Genomic DNA, 22,035 nt, shown 5'->3' with positions numbered 1-22,035 from the left:
GTAGGTGTTTGTCTGACAATTCAGTATCTAAATTTAAGGAAATAATACCCTCACTGTTTACTTCAGCAACATTTACTGATAAATCAGAAGGCAGATATTATTATTTTACCCCCACAGAAGTGGATTATTATGTTAATAATGCTTCAGCCTCACTGCGTACAACTCTTGATAGTGTTGCACCTGTAAAAAAGAAAGTTCTATCTCAGAGAAGACTTGCTCCTTGGTATAATTCCAGCTGTGGACTTTAAAGCAGGCATCCCGAAAGCTGGAAAGAAAGTGGTATTCCACTAATTCAGAGGAAGTGTATGTGGCTTGGAAAAATAGTCTAGTAATCTATAAAAAGCTCTTCGTAATGCCAGGACAACTTATTATTCATCTTTAATAGATGAGAACAAGAACAACCCTAGGTTTCTCTTTAGCACTGTAGCCAGGCTGACAAAGAGTCAGAGCTCTGTTGAACCTTGTATTCCTTTAGCTTTAACCAGTAACGACTTCATGAGCTTCTTTACACATAAAATAGTTATGATTAGAGATAAAATTAATCTGACCCTTCCTACAAATGTCACAGATGCTTTTGAATTGGCTGTTAGACCTGATGAATCTTTAGAATTCTTCACTCCTATATGTCTCTCTGAACTAATTTCAACAGTTTCTACATCCAAACCATCAACATGTCTTTTAGATCCTATCCCAACTAGACTCTTCAAGGAGATTTTACCTTTAATTAATTCTTCAATGTTAGATCTGATTAATCTCTCTCTAGTAACAGGCTATGTACCACAGGCTTTTAAGGTTGCTGTCATCAAACCTTTGCTTAAAAAGCCCACTTTAGATCCAGATGTGTTAGCTAACTATAGACCGATATCCAACCTACCATTTCTCTCTAAAATTCTGGAAAGAACAGTTGCAAATCAATTATGTGAACACTTACAAAGGAATAATTTGTTTGAAATGTTTCAGTCAGGCTTCAGAGTGCATCATAGCACAGAAACAGCTCTGGTGAAAGTTACTAATGACCTTCTCATAGCATCAGATAATGGACTAGTCTCTATACTTGTTTTGTTAGATCTTAGTGCAGCGTTTGACACAATCGACCACAACATTTTATTACAGCGTCTAGAACATTCAATTGGCATTAAAGGAACAGCACTGGACTGGTTTAAATCCTACTTATCAGATAGGTTCCAGTTTGTGCATGTCAACAATAACTCTTCTGAGCATACTAAAGTTAATCATGGAGTTCCTCAGGGTTCTGTCTTAGGACCGATACTTTTCACATTTTCCATGCTTCCTTTAGGCAATATTATTAGGAAGCATTGTATTAACTTCCATTGTTATGCAGATGACACACAATTGTATTTATCTGTGAAGCCAGATGAAACTGATCAGTTAGCTAGACTGCAAGATTGTCTTAAGGACATTAAAACCTGGATGACTTTTAACTTCCTACTGCTAAATTCAGACAAAACTGAAGTCATTGTATTTGGCCCCAAACATCTTAGAAACTCGCTTTCAAAGCAAATAGTTACTCTGGATGGCATCACATTGGCCTCCAGTACTACTGTGAGGAATCTTGGAGTTATTTTTGACCAGGACATGTCCTTTAACTCACACATAAAGCAAGTCTGTAGGACTTCCTTTTTTCACCTGCGTAATATTGTAAAAATCAGGAACATTCTGTCTCAGAGTGATGCAGAAAAACTAGTTCATGCTTTTGTTACTTCCAGGCTTGACTATTGTAATTCCTTATTATCGGGTTGTCCAAATAGCTCTCTCAAACATCTACAGTTGATCCAAAACGCTGCTGCGAGAGTACTGACAGGAGTTAGCAAAAGAGATCATATTTCCCCTATACTTGCTTCTCTTCACTGGCTTCCTGTTAAATCCAGAATAGAATTTAAAATCCTTCTTCTGACATATAAAGCTCTTAATAACCAATCTCCATCATATCTTAAAGATCTGATAGTACCTTATTATCCTAGTAGAACTCTTCGCTCTCAAGCTGCAGGCTTACTTGTTGTTCCTAGAATTTCTAAAAGCAGAATGGGAGGCAGAGCCTTCAGTTATCAGCTCCTCTCCTGTGGAACCTGCTCCCAGTTTGGGTTCTGGAGGCAGACACCCTCTCTATTTTTAAGACCAGGCTTAAAACGTTCCTTTTTGACAAATCTTATAGTTGGGGCTGACTGGGTGACCCACAGGGGTTCGGCTTGTGTCTTCATTGCACAGCTGACTCCCTCTTGGACGTCCCTTCGTTCTGCCTCTAGTCATGCTGCTATAGGCCTATAGGCTGCTGGGGGACTTCTCTTGATGCACTGAGCCCTTCTCTATCTACCTTTACATTTAATATGTATACCGTTATTGCAGTACATTCACTCTGTTTCCCCCTGTGCTATTTCTCCGAGTGTCCCTGGTCCCAGAGCTGGATGCTTCAGATCTGTGGTTGATGTTCCACCAGCTGGTCCAGTCTCCATCATGTCCACTGTGGGATGCTGCTGCTGACCTTCCTCCAGCCCTCTGCCTCCAACTCCCCTTTTTCCACCAGTCAACTCTGTATCGCCTTCACTATACTGTTATGCTAACTTACATACTGTTTGAATTTTACTGCTAGCTATATATGGAGTATGTTTAATGTCAGAGCCGTACATCATCAGAGTAAACTATGAGTCAGTTTTCAATGTTAGCTTATACTTTGTCTGTGTCACATATCCTGTCATACATGTATCCAAATGTGTGTTGTGTTTTCCTTGCTTTCCCACCCCTCCCTCTTCTCCCATCCCTCCCCCTTGCCCTCCTCTGTCCCTCTCAACCCCCCTGGCCAGCAGGCAGATGGGTCCCCCCTATATAGAGCCGGGTTCTGCTCGAGGTTTCTTCCCTGTTAAAAGGGTGTTTTCTTGCCACTGTCTCCTTTGGGCTTGCTCTGGGGGTCAGGCATATGGGTTCTGTAAAGCGTCTTGAGACGATTTGACTGTAATTGACGCGATATAAATAAAATTGAATTGAATTGAATTGAAAAGCTCCAGGAAGAAGCAGAAGGTAGCATCCTCCAGGAGTCTCACAAAACCTCCAGCTTCACGGACAGTGCTAGAATCAAAGTCACCTGAGTCCCTGATGGTTTCAAAGCACTGAAGGAGGTCGTCTTTGTGGTCAAACACAGTGTTGACAGCACGGCTGTGGAAGTTCCACCTTACTGTGCCTGCTCTTGGAAGCCTGTGTGCCACCACTCTGTCAAACACACTTGTTCTCTTGGGGGATCTTGAAAAAAATCCTGAGAATCCAGCTTGGTCAGAGAAGAACTGACCAACTTTTGGGATACGGGATGTCACCTGCTGCATGATAATGTTGAGCTGATGAGCATAGCAGTGGACATAGTGTGCATTCGCATACACATCGCTCACTTTCTTCTGTACACCACCTGTGGCTCCTCATGACACTCGCACCATCATAGGCCTGGGAAATGAGCTTGCTCTTCTGGTCATCAGGGAGAATGAGGCTCAGCCTCTCCAAAAGTGCTGTGTAAATGGACTCAGCTGTGGCAGATTGCAGAGGTATAAACTCAAAAAATCTCTCCTGCACTTCATTCATTTTGTCGATGTAGCGGATCATAAGAACAAGCTGACACTGGGTGGAGATGTCCATTGTTTCATCAGCCTGGATGGATATGAAGTCTGCACACTGAACTTCCTCAAAAATGGACTCTCTCCAAACTGTCAGCATGCAGTCAAGGAGTTCATTCTGCACTGTTTTGGATGTCCCTTTAAACACAGTGGCAGTCTGAAGGTGCTCATGGACAGCTGCATCTAGTGATGCTACAAAATCCACCGGCCCTCTGAAAACACCTGGATTTTCAGAGATTTCACTCTCATCATGGCCTCTCAGGGCGAGCTCAAATGCACCACAGAACTTAATGCAGTCTATTATTTTAGACAGCGCATGCCTATTTTTGTTGACCTCCTCGTTAGGTTTACGGATGCCTATCCTGTAGCCATCATCAAGCTGAGCTGCTATGTTAGCTTTCCCAAACATGCCCAGACACATAGTATTTTCCATGTGGCTCCTAGCTTGCTCATGCCTTCTTACTTTCACGGAAAAATGCTTTAAATCCGCCATACCTGTCTGAATCCAGGCTTGATCAGTTCCCTTGGTTTGAAAAAGCAGGCAAGGGAAGCAAAATAAAGCACCTGCCTCACTGCATCCTGTCAACCAAGACGTCTTCTCATACCAGGCCCATGAAAAAGACCGCTTATATCTCCTCCCTGTGTCCTCCGACTGTTGTCTAATTAAGACGTCCGGCCGGTCAGGTCCGAGCTCCTTCACTCTCAGTTTCTCCTGCAGTGTTCTCCTCTCGAACAGTGTTGTTTTCAGTGACTTCACTGAATTTTCTCCTTTTTTGGCTCTCTCTATGACTCGTTGATAATCTTGCTTGCTAATTACTCCTAGGCTGTGTCCGAAATCGCATACTAGCGTACTACATACTACATTCTCAATGAGTATATACTGTATACTACGTACTATAAGTATGATTAGAATGCCAACCGTTCACACTGTAGTATACTACTACGTTTCCCATAATGCATTTCAAACCTCCGACGACAAAAACCGGAAGTACGGCTATCAAATATCTCGGCTGAATGCCGGCTTCAGGTCGATTTTACGCTAACAAACAGTCGCATAATTAATGTTGCAATTTCAAGCCGGCACTCCTCATGCAGTTATTAGCCAGATTATGCGAATCGTTTCAGTTGTAGCTGCAGGCTACTGGAGGTAGCTGCTACTTGTTCTGTATGCAAAGCGAGCTGCTGCAACTAGCTGCTAGCATTCAGTAGCACATTGTGAGGCGTCTGACAAATTTAAAACGTTGGTCAGAAAACGCCTATTTCTCAAATCTGTGGGGTGATTAGGATGACTACTTAACCACATAAAATAAAATAAAAATCGCCCCGGTCCGGCCACAGATCCCGCAGAAGCTTCCATTTCGGTGGGTAGCTTGCAAAGCATTATGGGGCGGTTGAGTATGACTAGTGTGGTCACCGCACATACTTAAAAATTTTCCGGATATAGTATACATCCGGGTATTTCTCGCGTACTCAGTCTTTTCATACTATCTAATGTGAATGCACTACATACTTATTTTGACGTCACACTTAGTATGAGTAGTACGTTAGTATGCCATTTCGGACACAGCCCTACACTCTGCGCTGAACGTCACTTGCTTGGACAGGGACTAGCAAGCGGTGCTATTACAGCTGAAGAATATCAGGTGTTGTGTTATTCCCAACTAATAATTACCCATCAATAAGACAAACAAACAAACACATACACAAGAGAACCGAAAACCAAACAAACAAACAATAAATAAATGAATAATTAGCCAGACAGTACTGAACACCATAGTTGTGGGTGTCATGTTAGTATAGAGTGGAATAGGCCAGAAGATACTAGAGAAAGATACTAGAGAAAAGGAGAGAGGGTTTAGTGTGAGATTAGACTCTGGAGAGTCTCAGCACATTCCGGCGGGTCCCATCACTGCTCAACAGCGGAACTCAACAGGAGCTGGTGGGACCTGAGCAAACATGCACATGCAAGTGTGAAAGACCCCGAAGCCCAGAACAGACATCACAGCAATGCAGTGCCAAGCCGACAGGGCACCCCCCCACAGGCCGAGGAGCCACGGGGCAGCGCCCCTAGAGAGCAACCGGGGCCACCATGTACCACACGGACCCCGAAGACAAGAGGGTGCAGCTACCGACACCCCCAGCATGCCAGAACCGACCCAGGCAAGAGGACCCACCCGCCACCCACCCCCAGGGGGGGCCGACAGCCCCAAGCAACCAGGAAGCCAGACACAGGGGCAGAGCGCCCCACTGAAGGGACGGCAACCAGCCCATCACCGGGCAGACCGCCACGGGAGGCCGGCCAGAGGGAACCGGAGCCGGGACCCAATGCGAGTCCAGAGGACAAAAATGGACAGAGCGGTGGGGCCCGGCAACGCCAATGGGGGGGCACCCCGCATACCCACCCGCACCAGCCCCCGGGCGAGCACAGCACACCCAAGGCCCCCACATCCCGTGACGCGAACCAACCCCCCCACCAGGACAGAGCCACCACACACAACCAGCCCGCGCCATAGCCACAGCACCCACTGGGACAGCCAATCCAGATCCCGCAGCCCAGCAAGAGCCACTGCACCAGCCGGGACCAGTCGGACACGCAGGAGAACCCCCACAGGTCACGGCCCCCCGGCCCCGGGGACCCCCAGTCACAGCGACACGGATGATGGTGCACCCCGCCGCCCCATAGCTGTATGGGGGGCCAGATCCCACCAGCGAGGCCATAACTGTGAAACCCACCCATTACTCTCCTATTAATATGTCTCCCGATCCCTAACGGGAAACATTATCCCAGCACCGTGATAGTGTAACCCTGAGTGTCATGTGGTGCATTAAAAATGGGGAGGCTGGGGGGGTGACAGCCAACCCAGACCTACCCCCAAGGTGAGTGTGTGTGGTGCATTAAAAAAAAGATTGGAGAGCAGGGGAGGCAGGCAAGAGGGTGATGAGGGGGAGACAGGGCCGTATAGCCCTGCCACCCGCCCCACCACAGTGTCCATCGTTCCCACCCCCACCTGCCCTCGGGGCCCTAAATGTTGTGTCCCTATATGTGCCTAAAGGTTGCGATTTACAGTGAGGTGTGAAAAATGTGAAGTGCACAATCAGAGGCAGTCTGGTGTGGATCCGGCCCAAGAGGACAAAGCAGTGGGGGAGGCAGGTAGCAAGACCACCGGTACCGACGCAGAGGGCCCCCAGAGCCAAGAGGCAAGGGACCGGGGAGGGCCCACATGAACCAACTGGCCCAGCTGGCACAACAACCCCCCGGGAGCTGCAGATCAGAGCAGCGCCCCGGCAGGCACCATAGCCCCAACACAGGCCAGCTGCACGCAGCACCCCACCCCGAAGGGGGACCAGGCCGCGCCACAAGGAAGCGAGGGCCGCAAGCCGCCACGCCCACCCAGGAGCCAGTACGCCAAAGAACGCAGGGCGCCCACCCTGCAGCGCCCCCGAGACCCCACCCACCCCACCACACCCCAGGACAGCACCAGGCCTGGGTGGAGGCCCCCAGCCAGCAGAAACTGGACTCCAGTGGGGGCACGCAGGCCAGGATCAAGGCCTGTGCCCAGGTGGGCCGGAGCCACCCCCCCAGAGAGAACACCCAGCTCCCGCGCCAGACCGCCCGCCCACAGAGGGCGCCAACCCAGACCTTGCAAAATCAGGGTTGTGCCAGATTGGGGACAGTATGCTGGGTTTTAATTGGGAGCCTGTGACCTCCAATGTTTTTCACCAAGCAGACAAGGTGGAGGCGATCATTGGGTTCTTGAAGCAGGAGTGATGTTTAAGGGCAGAAGTGATAAAGGGCAGGTCAGAGATTTTGATCTGGTTACAATCTAACTGTTCTAGTTCCAGCCAGGAGTTATATTCTACATGTGGGTGAATCCATTTGGTGATATACTGAAGTTGGTTGGCTAAGTAATAATACATGAAGTTGGGGGCTCCCAGTCCCCCTTCTGATTTATTCCTCTGGAGGGTGGCCAGACTGATTTTAGCTTTTTTGTTCTTTGAATAGAATTTACCAATGGCAGAGTCTAACGATTGAAACCACTTTGATGTGGGTTTCAACGGAATCATGGAAAAGAGGTAGTTGATTTTAGGTAATATTTTCATTTTAACTGTAGCTATTCGTCCCAAAAGGGAGATGGGGAGGTTATTCCATCGCCTTAGATCATCACAGACTTTGTCCAAAAGTGGGGTGTAGTTCAGGTGAACTAACTCTGAGAGTTTGGAGGAAATATTTATGCCCAGATATCTGATGTTACCAGTAGGAATAGAATTGTTCGAGGTTTGGACTGTGGGATTCCATGAGTTTTCTGTTAAAGGTAATATGATTGATTTTGACCAGTTGATGGAGTAGTCTGAAAGACGTGAGAAGGTTGTAATGAGGTTAAATACTTCCTTCACTGAGGTTTTCGGTTCTTGTAGGTAAAGTAAAATGTCGTCTGCGTATAGGTTAATTTTGTGTTCAGTCTCCAAAGCACAGATACCTTTGATATCAGTGCTCTGACGTACAGCTGTTGCTAATGGTTCGATAAAGATCGCAAACAATAAAGGAGAGAGTGGGCATCCTTGTCTCGTTCCCCTTTGCAAACTGAAACTTTGCGAAGTGATTCCATTAGTGGTGACTGTAGCCTTGGGTGAGTAGTACAGGGCTGATATCCACTGGATAAACGACTCTCCGAATCCAAATTTGCGGAGCACAGCGAAGAGAAAGGACCAATTGACTTTGTCAAAGGCTTTTTCTGCATCCAGTGACATAACGATAGCTTCTTTGTTGTGGTGTTGTCAGAGAGATTAGATTAAGAAGTCTTCTGATATTGTTGGTGGAGTGTCGGCCATTTATGAAACCAGTTTGATCATGGTGGATTATTGACGGGATAATTTTCTCCAACCTAGAGGCGAGTGCTTTAGAGATAATTTTGATGTCAGTGTTGATTAGTGACAGAGGTCGATAGCTGGAGGGAAGTGTAGGGTCTTTGTCTGGTTTCAATAATAATTTAATTGCAGCTGTATTCATATGTGAACTTATATAACCATTATTTTTAATCTCTGTCACTGTCCTGAAGAACAGGGGTGCTAACATTGACCAGAATTGTTTAAGAAATTCAGCAGGGAAGCCATCAGGACCAGGTGCCTTACCTGCTGGCATACTGTCTAATGCACACTGTAACTCTTTGATAGATAATGGAGCATCTAGTGTGTCTCTGTAATCTGATGTTAATTCAGGCAAGTTTAGATTGTCAAGAAAGTTATGAATATCTTCTTCGTTTGGGTTGACTGTTGATGAGTATAAGCTTCTGTAATAATTATAGAAAGTCTGATTAATTTCCTGGGGTGACTGAGTGTATTTTCCTGAGGGATCCTGAATTGCTGTTATGAAGGATTTTTTTTTATTGCGCTGGAGTTGGTTCACAAGAAATTTTCCTGTTTTATTGTTGTGTTCAAAATCATTATATCTCAGCTGTTGTAATAAGAACTCTGTTTTCTTTGATAAGATATTATCGAGTTTTAGTTTAACATTTTGTAGTTCAGACCATAATTGATCACTTGGATTTATTGCATAGTTCTCTGTAAGTTCTTTAATTTTTTCCTCAATTTCTTCCTGTAGTTGTTGATCCTTTTTTTCTGGTATGAGGAGTACGATATTATTTTGCCTCTGATTACGGCTTTTCCAGTTTCCCAAAGTAAAGATGGAGATACATCATTAGAGTCATTGTTTTTTAGAAAGTCTGCCCACTCACTTCTTATTATTCGATCAAATTCCTGGTCTTCGAGTAGAGAGTGTCAGGGCTGTGGAGTGGAGAACCCAAATGCAGACACAGTAGACAGTCGGCCTTACTTTATGAAAAAAGGTTTATTAAAATAAAACAACGACTAACTGAAAACAAGACTGAGATGGCTTCTCTAACAAAACTACAGCAAACTACAGAACGAAGGAAAAATACTCACAAAGCAGGAATAAACTACTGAAGGCCAAATGAAAATCATAGAGTCCAAAAATGTATCCAAACGGGGGGAAAACGGTGTAATCCTGTGAGCAGATAATCCAGGGGAAAGGAGGGAGCAGAGACAGGAACGAGGTGAGTCCAAGACGAGATGAGCCAGCGACCACTGAGAACAATGGCCGGGCTTAAGTACAGAGGGGGAACACAGGTGAGATGAATCTGAACTGATTGTGTCAGGTGACAGCAATCAGTGACCGAGAACAGAGAAAGCAGAAAGCAACAGACAAAGGGAGACAGAGGGACCAGAACACAGAAGGGAAAAATAACAACAAATGCAGAATCCTGACAGTACCCCCCCCCCCCCCCCCCCTCTACGTGCGCCTCCTGGCGCACAACAAGGCGAAAACAAAAAAAATAGTATTTCTCGCTGCGCAGCACCCCGAGCGGCGTCTACTCTTTATTATGTCTATGTTGAGCACCCCATTGATTTACACCTGCATTTTGTGCTTCATGGCGCTAGGTGTGCTGTTTGCATGTTGGATATTGTTTTACACAGACACCACCGAAGAAGAAAGGTGCCGGAAGTGCTGCATTTTTTTTTGTTGTTGTTTTTTGTACAGGTCTGATGATTGGTTGGACGCTCATCCCATTCGGCCGCATATGGACAAATAAACAAAATTTTTTATTTATTTTTTCCTTTTTATTGTGATAGTCGCAGTGAAGAGTGACAGGAAAAGGGGACAGTTTAATCCATGAAATATGAAATGGTCCACACTTATATAGCTCCTTTTTAATCTGAACTAGATTCTACAAGTTTTCTAGCTTTTTTTTTTACATTATTTGTCATTTTTTGTATTTAAATGAGCAAAAATATAATTATTTTACAGATATTTGCCACTATTTTAAAGGAAATTCATGTATGTTAGAAACTAAAAACATGCAGATTTTCAGTGTTTTATTTATTTTATTTTACCCATTTATTACAGTTAATAACTAGTTAATTTACAGAAGGTTTTAAATGACTGTTGACTGTAAAAACAAGCAAACAAACCAAAAAAACAGGCAAAAACTGTGAATAATGTCAATCTCAAAACCATTCTGTCTTTTTACAGTGTGTAACCACAGCTTAACTGTATTTTTACTGTAAATTAGCAAAATATATAAATAGAGTTTTTTTTTCTGACATATATTTGCTGTTTTGTTCACTGCTTTTCATTTTTTTTACATATTTTTTCAGGCACCTTTGATGCCACATTTTCACTTTAACACATAATTTTCTTTTTTTCACAGCTTAGCCATAAACTGTGCCGATGTCCCATTCAACATGTTTGTTAATGTTTACTGAACAAACCGACACCCTGCAACCCTTCCTTCTGTCACAGCCAATCATCTAATTATTTACAAAATAAAAAGAATGATTCATCATGAATTCATAAGATGAGGTCAGTGAAAATGTTATTAGACTTAAAGTAGATTCTTTTCAGCTCAGAAAACAAACTTACAAAACGTGAGAAAATGCAGCGCCGAGTTGAAAAAGTACGACACATCACTGCAAATGAAAATAGGTATGCTAAGATAAGACGAGAGTGGAAAAAAGTAAAACACAGGAAGCAATAAAACACTAAGGCAAAATAAAAGATTTACATCCCCTCAATAGATTAGCAAATTGTGAGAAAGCAATACGAACAACACCAAGGGCGTCCCTCAAACCGTATATTACTTCTCAAGACTTCCAGTATGAATAATAGATAACGGCCTTCTCCTGACGCTTGTTCTGAGCAGCAGGTGTCCAACTTTAACTCATATTGCTGCGGTTTTAGTCATACAAGACGTCCGGGTTTAGAGGGATAAATATTCCAGTCATTACTGTAACTCAGTGGAAAACAAGGGGAGAAAAATAGATGAAAGACATGCAGCAAAGGACCACGGACCGGAGTCAAACCCAGGCTGCCGTGTCAGAGACCAGCTCCTGTACATGAGTCGCCTGCTTAACCCACTGAGCTATACGGGTATCAGATACCCAGCAAACAAAATTATTAGTAAATACCAGCACACCGGCCCTTCGGTCAAACGGCCGAATAATGTTTACACAAATTTTGGCCCGAAGCCACATCTAATTGCCGACCCCTGCATTACATTATAAATATGGGACGATGTAATGCAAATATAGCGTTGGATTCGCAACGCTTTTACATTAAAAATATAATATACCGATTCAAAATGCCCTACGTAACTCGCTTAAATCTGACCGAGGAGAAACATGACACACGAGGAATATTTGATTAATTAAACGTTCTATTCAGGTGTGATTAAGATTCAGATATGAAAATAAAATCAAACCTGTAGTTGCAGTAGTTTTAAATACGTTCTGAGTGGCACGAAATATCCTCCATTTGAAATACATTGGTTTGAATTTCGTTGTGTGCACCACGAAAAACATGAGAAAATCGTGAAATTTCCAAAACAGTATGGTGCCGTGACCCGGATGGCAATATACTTCAGAGGAGACTCTTTTCCCAGACCAAGGACACACCAGTGGCTCATCATTCCAAATTGTATTGAGGTAAGGGATCCTTTTGAAAACCCAATTATTGTCACTGTGTGTTGTTGGAGGTCTGTGGAACTGTAGTCCCAAAGAAGTTGACGCCATCCATATTTTGAAGTACACTGTAAAAAAGACAACGACAATCTATTCACCAGAGTGTGTATACTAAACGGTTTGAAGATGGAAAATTAAATATTTAATATCAAACTAAAAAATAAATGTTAAAGCAATAACGTGCACCTCAATCATGAAAAAATATGTTATTGTAAATTACCAGGATTTGCAATTTGTTGTTGGTACAACAAAGCCAAAAAAAATACCCATAATGCAGCTCCGACATTGCCCCACTGGTGCAGGGCAAGTACGGTCTGTCTGGTAGCACACATAGACTGCGGGAGTACTGCACTGAAGGAGAGAAGTTGGAGGAGAAAGTAATACGCCGATTTGAATCCGGTATAAGCGTCCGTCAAAATGTGAAAGTAAGTATTTTGTCTAAAAATGTAAGTGTTGACATTATATAAATGAATATCGAATGTGTCTGAGTAAATTGGTTAGCTTCTCAGTTTAGCTAACATTACTAGCCTGCATGCTAGAAAGTTAACCTAGCTTTGTGTTCCCTCACGACTTGTTTGACAGTCGCACATTTAGTCACACAAGCAAAGTCTCAGCGGTGCTTTCCTCTTCTGCCACCCTCGTTTCGCCTGCCTGCCGGCTGTGTCGCTCGGCTGCCCGCCAGCACGCCATTTCACTCGCGGTGCTGCGGGACATTGCTGTGATACATTGGCATAGCATGACATCGGACATTTTCAAAATGCAACTGTCACAGTGCACACGTTTTATGCAAGCGCATGAAATACGTTAATACGCCATGTTGGTGCCGTTCTGTATACAGTTGAGAACCAATAGATCTGTTGCATGCATGTAAAACCACCAGTTGATGCCTAATAAAATATTATGTATATCTGCTTGCAGCAAATTTTCCAATGATTATGTTTTACATATTTAAGTTTTTCCCCAACCTGTTCTTGACTATTGTTTTTATTTATAGGGAGGGAAAACCACATGCAGTGCAAGCTCTGTTCATTCACGGGAAACGTGGAAAACCTTATCCGACATTACGAAGTGCATCATCGAAGACCTCATCATTGGCCTTGTGTCCATTCCACCTGTGTATGTGTTTTTAGGACTCGGGGAGCTCTGAAATCACATTTATCTAGAGTTCACAGCAAAGGTCAGCAAAGTCATCAGTCGGGCATAATTTTTAAATGTATGCTTTGTGATTTCCATCAATTCTGTTCCGAAGGAGATATCACAAAGCATCTTGGAAATCATCTAAAAGTTCAGGAAACAATTCAGTGTCCTTTTTTAGATTGTCAATTTAAAACAAATAGTTACTCAGGATTTAGGTCACACAGAAGCAGGAAGCACAAAGGGCACACAATCAGTGGCCTAAGGAGTGTTCTTCACTCTAGTGAATTAGTTGGTGTTCCTAAGGTGACCGGTGAAGCCTCAACATCTTTACAGAGAGATTCTGGCAGCTTTTCAGGGGAGGCTCAAACTAATTCTTTAGAGTTTATACCTTATGAATTAATAGAACATAAGATTGCAAAACATTTACTGTCTTTGCAAACAGTCTTACATGTCTCCCGAAGTGCAGTTCAGGAAATAGTTGAGGAAACCAATGATATACTTACAGCTTCAAAGTCCCATTGTTTTCAGTCTGTAGCTGAGGTCCTTCAAAAGCACAACATTGCTACTGACAACAGTCTTATTCGAGATATAGTGGAATCTGTGTTTTTGTCCAATCCATTACTTGTAACAACATCAGGGAAGGGCTGTCTATCTACAGACTACAGAAGGAACCAGTATTTCAAGCAGAATTTCCTTTTCATTGAACCAGTAGAATATCTTTATCAACAAAACAGCAAAAATAAATTTGTCTACGTACCCCTGAAAGCAGTTCTCCAGAATTTATTGAGGCGTCCTGATTTTGTCAGTGTACTGAGTTTCAGACAAGAGCACGTAGCTGGTGTATTCCGATCATTCCAGGATAGCTATTACTTTAAACAGAGTAATACTTGTACAGACACAGAAAAAGACATCACTTTAGCTCTTTACATTGATGAATTCGAAGTTTGCAATCCTTTGGGTACATCAAGGAAGATTCATAAAGTAGTAGGTGTCTATTGGATTGTTTTAAATTTACCAGCAAAGTTCTGGGCCAGTCTTACTTCTATCCAGTTGGCAGCATTAGGAAAAAGTATTGATGTGAAGAAATTTGGTTATGAAAGATATCTGGAACCATTGTTGAAGGATCTGAAATTCATTGAAGAGTATGGAGCAGATCTCTCAGAGAACTTTAGAGTAAAACTTTTCTGTGTCTGTGCAGATAACCTAGGAGCACACAGTTTAGCAGGATTCCAAGAAAGTTTCAGTGTAGATAAATTTTGTCGTTTTTGTTTGGTCAGTCATAGTCAGATAGCAACTGTGAAAGCAAGTGACTTCCATTTGAGAACTGTCGAGCAGCACAATAGATGTGTTGAAGAGCTCCACCAAAATCCAGCTCTTAAGAGCGTGAATGGAGTGAAAGTAGAGTGTGTACTAAGCAAGCACCTTTCTTTTTTCCATCCTGTGACAGGATTCCCTCCAGATATTTTGCACGATTTATTTGAAGGAGTAATTCCAATTGAGTTATCTTTGTGTCTGCAAGACTTGATTTCGAAGAGCTTTTTCACACTTGATAGACTTAATCATATTATTAGGTCATTCCCCTACAAAAACTCTGACAAAGTCAACAAACCAAAGATTATTCCAAAAGCAGCTTTCTCCAAACATTCTATCGGGGGAAATGGACATGAAAATTGGGCATTGTTGAGACTGCTGCCACTCATGATTGGTGACATTGTTCCGGTAAATGAACCATCATGGGAAATTCTAATGGATCTTAAAGAGATAGTGGAAATTGTTGTGTCTGATAAGTTCACAGAGGAGGCATTGTGTTACCTAACATTTAAGCTGTCAGATCACCGCTCACTAGTGAAAGCAACATTCCCCACCTTTGTTTTGAAACCAAAACATCATATTATTGAGCATTACCCACACCTCATACGCTGTTTTGGCCCATTGGTCGATCTCTGGACTATGAGGTTTGAATCCAAACATGGTCTCTTCAAGAAAGTTGCTCGTAATGTGCATAATACAAAGAATTTGCTTCTCTCCTTAGCTACAAAACATCAGCAGTTGATGGCCTACCATTTGGCTGGGCAGAGCCTCTTTAAGTCTGATATCAACACTGAAAAAGTGAAAGCTGTTCGAGTGTCATCTTTGGATTATCCCCGCAGAAATGCTATTCTGGCCAAATTTCCAAATGCTGACATTGTCAATATGTCCTGTAAAGTACAGCTGTTTGGAACAGAATATGCTCAAAACATGATAATCATGTCAGGGCAGAGATTTGGACAGCCAGAGTTTTCCAAGATATTGAGCATTTTAGTCTGTTCTGATAAAGTGTCTTTCCTGTCAAAAAGACTTACTGTGTGGTACTTTGAGCATTATAGATCATTTGAAGTTGAAGACAGTAATTATGCAGAACTATTTGTTCTGGATGCCGATGAGCTGACTCATTATCACCCTTCGACAGCTTATTATGTTGGAGGGAAGCTTTGGGTGACACTGAGAGCACGTTTGTATTAAAGAAGGAAAATGGTAAGTATGCATCTTGAAATTCATCATAACTGTTCATCCTTCTAACAAAGCTTTGTGAGTTAATGTATTTATCTTTTTTTTGTGTGTCAGGCACTGCTACTTCGAGTTGTAATCTCAAAAGAGGAAGCACGGCGTGTTCAGTCGTCTCAAGTTCCAGAAACAGTGGATGCCCTCATTGATCTTCTCAAAGAAAAATTACAACTCCAACGAGACTTTTCGTTACAGTTTGAAGACCCTGATTTCCAAAATGCACTCTGTAATTTGTCAGAGATTTCAGAGCTACCTGATAGCCGCGCTGTCCTCCACATACAGTGGAAAAAAGGCTCTCAGCATGTTGAAAATGACAGCCAGTCTCTTGGTTCCATATCATCCCTGGACACTGTGAGCATGAGCTCTTCTGAAAGCCAGGCAAACAGCCTTTCCCCAAGGTATCTGCGCAGCCTCTCAGAGTGGCCTGATCCATTTCCTATCCAATTCAATTCAATTCAATTTTATTTATATAGCGTCAATTACAGTCAACTCGTCTCAAGACGCTTTACAGAACCCAAATGCCTGACCCCCAGAGCAAGCCCAAAGGCGACAGTGGCAAGGAAAAACACCCTTTTAACAGGGAAGAAACCTCGAGCAGAACCCGGCTCTATATAGGGGGGACCCATCTGCCTGCTGGCCGGGCGGGTTGAGAAGGACAGAAGAGGGCAAGGGGGAGGGATGGGAGAAGAGGGAGGGGTGGGAAAGCAAGGAAAACACAACACACATTTGGATACATGCATGACAGGATATGTGACACAGACAAAGTATAAGCTAACATTGAAAACTGACTCATAATTTACTCTTATGATGTACGGCTCTGACATTAAACATACTCCATATATAGCTAGCAGTAAAATTCAAACAGTATGTAAGTTAGCATAACAGTATAGTGAAGGCAATGCAGAGTTGACTGGTGGAAAAAGGGAGTTGGAAGCAGAGGGCTGGAGGAAGGTCAGCAACAGCATCCCACAGTGGACATGGTGGAGACTGGACCAGCTGGTGGAACATCAACCGCAGATCTGAAGCATCCAGCTCTGGGACCAGGGACACTCGGAGAAATAGCACAGGGGGAAACAGAGTGAATGTACTGCAATAACGGTATGCATATTAAATGTAAAGGTAGATAGAGAAGGGCTCAGTGCGTCAAGAAAAGTCCCCCAGCAGCCTATAGGCCTATAGCAGCATGACTAGAGGCAGAACGAAGGGACGTCCAAGAGGGAGTCAGCTGTGCAATGAAGACACAAGCCGAACCTCTGTGGGTCACCCAGTCAGCCCCAACTATAAGATTTGTCAAAAAGGAACGTTTTAAGCCTGGTCTTAAAAATAGAGAGGGTGTCTGCCTCCCGAACCCAAACTGGGAGCAGGTTCCACAGGAGAGGCGCCTGATAACTGAAGGCTCTGCCTCCCATTCTACTTTTAGAAATTCTAGGAACAACAAGTAAGCCTGCAGCTTGAGAGCGAAGAGTTCTACTAGGATAATAAGGTACTATCAGATCTTTAAGATATGATGGAGATTGGTTATTAAGAGCTTTATATGTCAGAAGAAGGATTTTAAATTCTATTCTGGATTTAACAGGAAGCCAGTGAAGAGAAGCAAGTATAGGGGAAATATGATCTCTTTTGCTAACTCCTGTCAGTACTCTCGCAGCAGCGTTTTGGATCAACTGTAGATGTTTGAGAGAACTATTTGGACAACCCGATAATAAGGAATTGCAATAGTCAAGCCTGGAAGTAACAAAAGCATGAACTAATTTTTCTGCATCACTCTGAGACAGAATGTTCCTGATTTTTACAATATTACGCAGGTGAAAAAAGGAAGTCCTACAGACTTGCTTTATGTGTGAGTTAAAGGACATGTCCTGGTCAAAAATAACTCCAAGATTCCTCACAGTAGTACTGGAGGCCAACGTGATGCCATCCAGAGTAACTATTTGCTTTGAAAGCGAGTTTCTAAGATGTTTGGGGCCAAATACAATGACTTCAGTTTTGTCTGAATTTAGCAGTAGGAAGTTAAAAGTCATCCAGGTTTTAATGTCCTTAAGACAATCTTGCAGTCTAGCTAACTGATCAGTTTCATCTGGCTTCATAGATAAATACAATTGTGTGTCATCTGCATAACAATGATTTATCTCTTGATGTAGAGTTGAAATTGAGAAAAGGCAATGAAACATATGAAAAGACCCAAATCAGCATTGATGTGTCAAGAGACATGAAGATTGAAATTCTTGACAAAATTGCCCAGTCAGCTTTTGACATCAAGGCCTATCCAGAGCATGGTGAAATTGAATCTATTGCTTCAGCTCTGATACTCAAGTACCCTTGCCTAAAGGAGCCTGGTAAAGGCAAGGGATATGAGGGATGGTTGGTTAGCATTCGAAACAAGCTCAATAATTACAGAGCAAAGCTGCGAGAGGCAGGTTGCAGTGAAGTGTCTGTCAATAAAAAGAGAAGAGTAGATGGGGATACAACTAAATACACACTTAAGAGAGCTAGACGTGGAGAAGTAAACTATGTTCCTCAACATCCACAACAACAAGATGATGCGTCACTTGAGAAACAAAGACTTCTCTTGGTGGAAGCATCCAAGAAAGCATGATTTGATCATTCACTTGTGAGGGAGAAGATGGACTTAACATTTTCCCTAAGGAGAAGAGAGATAGTGGAGGAGCAAGCAATGGTGGTGGAAGTCCAAAATAGATGGCCAGCTTTGTTCTTTAAAGAACAGGTACGTGTTTGCTTTTCTGTTCCCTTGTTTTTTTATGTGTGTAATGTTATTTTGAATTCTTATTAATTGTTCTGATTTGTACATATCCTGATGTGTTTTGGCAGATATGTGAGGAGTTTTTCTGCATCACAAACAAGGACTTGCTGGGAACATTCAGAACGACTGTGGACAAATACACACCGAAACTTCTGCAACTGTATCGTGCCCGAAAAGGAGCTTTTGGAAAGGAAATGGAAGATGTCTTGGATAAGCTTGATGATGAGGTACAATGTTGGAAACATTTTATTTTAATCATGTCATGTGGAATAATTTTCTTTGTTGGAAAACTTAAAAAAAAAAAAACTAAATACAGTGTTTATTTGTAGACCTCTAACATTGTCAGACATCGCCAGGATGCTGCGCTTCGAGGCCTTCCAGTTTTCCTTCGGGAGGACCCCAAAGATTTGTTCAGACAAAGTCTCGTAAGTAAGTACAGCATTGGACTACTCTCCCCGCTCATGAACGCTCTCCTCTGTCAGTCATCCTGCTTGGACTCTGTCTGTTCCGTTTGGACTATGCTCCACTATGCGTCTCCCACTTCCCGGATGTTTGTGTCTGCTTCGTCTGTAATTACTTCTGCTCCGTTTGCACCCAATCCTCTGTCTGCTTCTCAGTCTCTGCCCCCCTCCGACTCCGTCTCCCGAAGGCTGGACTTTTTGTGAGTTACCTCTTAGGTTAGTTTTGATTTATGTTTAGTTTTTCCTCGGCCTTCGGGTCCGCCCTTGGTTCTATTTTTCTTATTTAATTCACACCACGGCCGATTGGTTCATCGCTTTTAGTTTAGTTTTCATTACCTTTCTGTTTGTTCCTGTGCTTCTGCATTTTGCGTGTTTATTTTAGTTTAATCAATTAAACCTTGTTTTCTTCAAATCACCTGCCTGTCTGTCTGCCTGCTGCATGGGTTCACACCTGTCCCTTTCGTGACAGAATGCAGCAACTTTTGTGGTATTTGTGGGTTTCATAAAGATTTACCAAAAAGAAAACATCAGCTGATATGATATTCAAACCCTAAGCAGGTTTGGGCTTTTAAAAACAGAAAACATAAATTTTAAATCAAGATTCTGTCCTTGGTGGAGGCAGATTTTATCAGGATATCAATCGTCTGCTGATAGTTTACAAAGAGTAGGGAGGGACAGATGAGAGTTTCAATAATCCATCAACTATCCACACTTTATCTGCAACTCATTTAGAGCTGGGTTTATGGAGCCTAATTTAAAAAATATATATATTTCAAAGCAGCTGTAGAACAACTGATATCTAAAAATTGTGATTTCAATACAGAAATCCCTATTAACCCCGTAAAACCCACTACTGCAAAAATACCACATCCGTTTAAATATTTAGAGTTTATACTCACGTTCAAGTCCGTTTATGTACCGGATTAGTATTTCACAGTGTCCCCACACGGCGCTGACCACTGGGTACAGCTTCCTGCCCTTAAGTCCTCTGAACGCCACCCCTAAATAATGTCCATCAACTATGTAGCCCAGAGTCCCCTCATCCATGTCCAACACCACTAAGAGCGAGTCTGGGACTATGAAGATGTCGTCTGGCTTGAGGAAGGCCGGGTAGGTTTTCCCTGGGTGGTTCTTACCGTCGTGGTAGAGTTTACTTCTGCACAGGTGCCAGCCCCAGGACTCGGCGTTGCTTCCTACCAGGGCCGTGTAGCCCACCGAGTGCAGCGGGGCGTCGCTCGTAGCCACCCCCACCACGGCGTGCGTCCCCCCCTGTCGCATGGGCCAGCTGATCTCCCACACATGCAGTCCCTTGGTGTAGCCCACGCTGCCCCGGATGGCGTCCGTGCTCTGGGGCACGGGGTGCCTGTGGAACACCAGCTTGTTGTCGTTCTTCACAAAGATGTTGAGGGAGCGGTTCTCGTTGTTCCACGAGTTCTGGACCCGGACGTCCACGCCGGCGGGCGGCATGTCCAGCAGCAGGTCCAGTCGAGACGGCTTGGTGTGACTCAGGGCCTGGAGCTCCAACTTCAGGGAAGAAGTCTCCGAATCGGTGGTTGAAGATGCGAGCGAGATCCTGAGCCAGTTCCAGATGCTGGACCTGGTCCTCTCTGACGGGGACGCGAGTCGAACTGAAGGAGAGAGAAAAAAACAAAAAACAATCCACAAAGACGACGTGAAGCTTCCCCAACGGATGAACAAAGGAGTGAAGAAACAAGTTGGAGCCACTCAGAGTCACAGCTGGAGGATTGGTTTCAAGTGTGACTCTACAGGAAGAGATGGTTCCATTCCCTCTCTAATAAAGTCCGTTTCTCCCATACGTATGTTCACAGGAAATTAGACGCAGGTTTAACAATTACTCAAACAGACACATATGAAGATCTAAATGTGGATTCACCTCACATCAGCATCCACTGATGGAGGGAAGGCTGCACCGCCTCAGACCGACTCCACCACTAAAATCTGACATTTATACAAACATGTCGGCTTTAGGATGGAAAACGAGAAGTTCTGCATCACATTAATGATATAAAACCGTATTTTCTGAGCGTTTACATATGTGGTTTTGGTTTTATTTGGAGATATGTGTTACATTTCTGCCTCCATGGGGAATTTATTTTGTATTCAACAGCCATATTTATTTACAGACACACTGTCCGAATTAGTGGAAATAAACAGCAGCACACAGACAAGTCAGACTTTGTTGTAGATTCCTAACAGTAATAGAAAAATACCTCTGGAAAAAAGCTGTCAGTGTCACACTCCTCCTGTGCCAGCCCCCGATCCAGCTAATTGAGCTCAGCTGAGGAGAAGCTCAGCCAAGGAAGCACAGCTGAGCTCCATGATCAATCACTGCAGCATTTAAGCTGGCTTCTCTGCACAACACACTGCCGGTTCATTGACTCATCCACGCTCCTCCGTTCACGCCATATCGCACTCCGTTGGAGTCCTGCACTCCGTTCATCGTCCCCTGCACGTCGTTTTTCTGGACTCTGCTACTCCCTTGGACAACTCTGCTTGTTTCCCTTCCTGCCTCTCACCCCCTCCTGCATCTCAGTCTGCTCTGCTCCTTTTCCCACCTGACTCTGGACTTTATGTGAGTTATTTTCCTGCTACTAAGTTCAGTTTTGATTCAGTTTGTCTCGGCCTACTGGTCCGCCCTCTGTTAGTTAGTTTAGTTTTCCTTCTCCATTGTTTCCCTCCGGCTTTCCTCACTCAGTGTTTCTGTTCATTTAATATTCTGGTTTCTTTTAATAAAATCATATTGAATTCCACCCTCCTGCCAACACCTGCTGCTTGGGTTCAAACTCCCATTTTGACCGTGAGTAGCAGAAACTGAATTATTTCTATTGGGATGCAGATAAAAACCTCAAAATAAACCCCAAAATGATCTGATTAACTGTAAAAAAATACACTTTTGTTTGCTTTTCTTGTCTAAAACGGGTGAATTCTTCCTCTAAGTCATTTTTAAATGGTTTTACTGCAA

At 43.4% G+C, this 22,035-nt stretch overlaps 1 protein-coding gene across 1 annotated transcript; it reads right to left on the bottom strand.

Moving 5' to 3' along the window:
- Positions 1 to 6,883: 6,883 nt before the first annotated feature.
- LOC127532740 (SPRY domain-containing SOCS box protein 1-like) lies at positions 6,884 to 21,513 on the bottom strand. The gene is made up of 3 exons (XM_051944782.1): positions 21,453 to 21,513; positions 19,952 to 20,680; positions 6,884 to 7,254 (listed from the first exon to the last, which is right to left on the bottom strand). Exons 1-3 carry the CDS (start codon positions 21,511 to 21,513, stop codon positions 6,884 to 6,886), a joined length of 1,161 nt encoding a protein of 386 aa, XP_051800742.1.
- Between the last annotated feature and the right edge of the window lie 522 nt (positions 21,514 to 22,035).

The sequence above is a fragment of the Acanthochromis polyacanthus genome, chromosome 24 (genome assembly GCF_021347895.1).
Source record: "Acanthochromis polyacanthus isolate Apoly-LR-REF ecotype Palm Island chromosome 24, KAUST_Apoly_ChrSc, whole genome shotgun sequence".
Taxonomy (NCBI): domain Eukaryota; kingdom Metazoa; phylum Chordata; class Actinopteri; family Pomacentridae; genus Acanthochromis; species Acanthochromis polyacanthus.
The sequence above is the reverse complement of the archived record's forward strand: the minus strand, read 5'-3'. Positions and strand labels throughout refer to the sequence as shown.

Excerpts from the sequence above, each read along its gene's own strand:
- LOC127532740 (XM_051944782.1), bottom strand. The coding sequence starts at position 21,513 with ATGAACGGAGTGCAGGACTCCAACGGAGTGCGATATGGCGTGAACGGA. Across the intron at positions 20,681-21,452 it reads GAACGGAGGAGCGTGGATGA|TTCGACTCGCGTCCCCGTCA; the intron begins GTCAATGAACCG and ends TCTCTCCTTCAG. Across the intron at positions 7,255-19,951 it reads GTACATAAACGGACTTGAAC|GTCTGGGTTGGCGCCCTCTG; the intron begins GTGAGTATAAAC and ends TGATTTTGCAAG.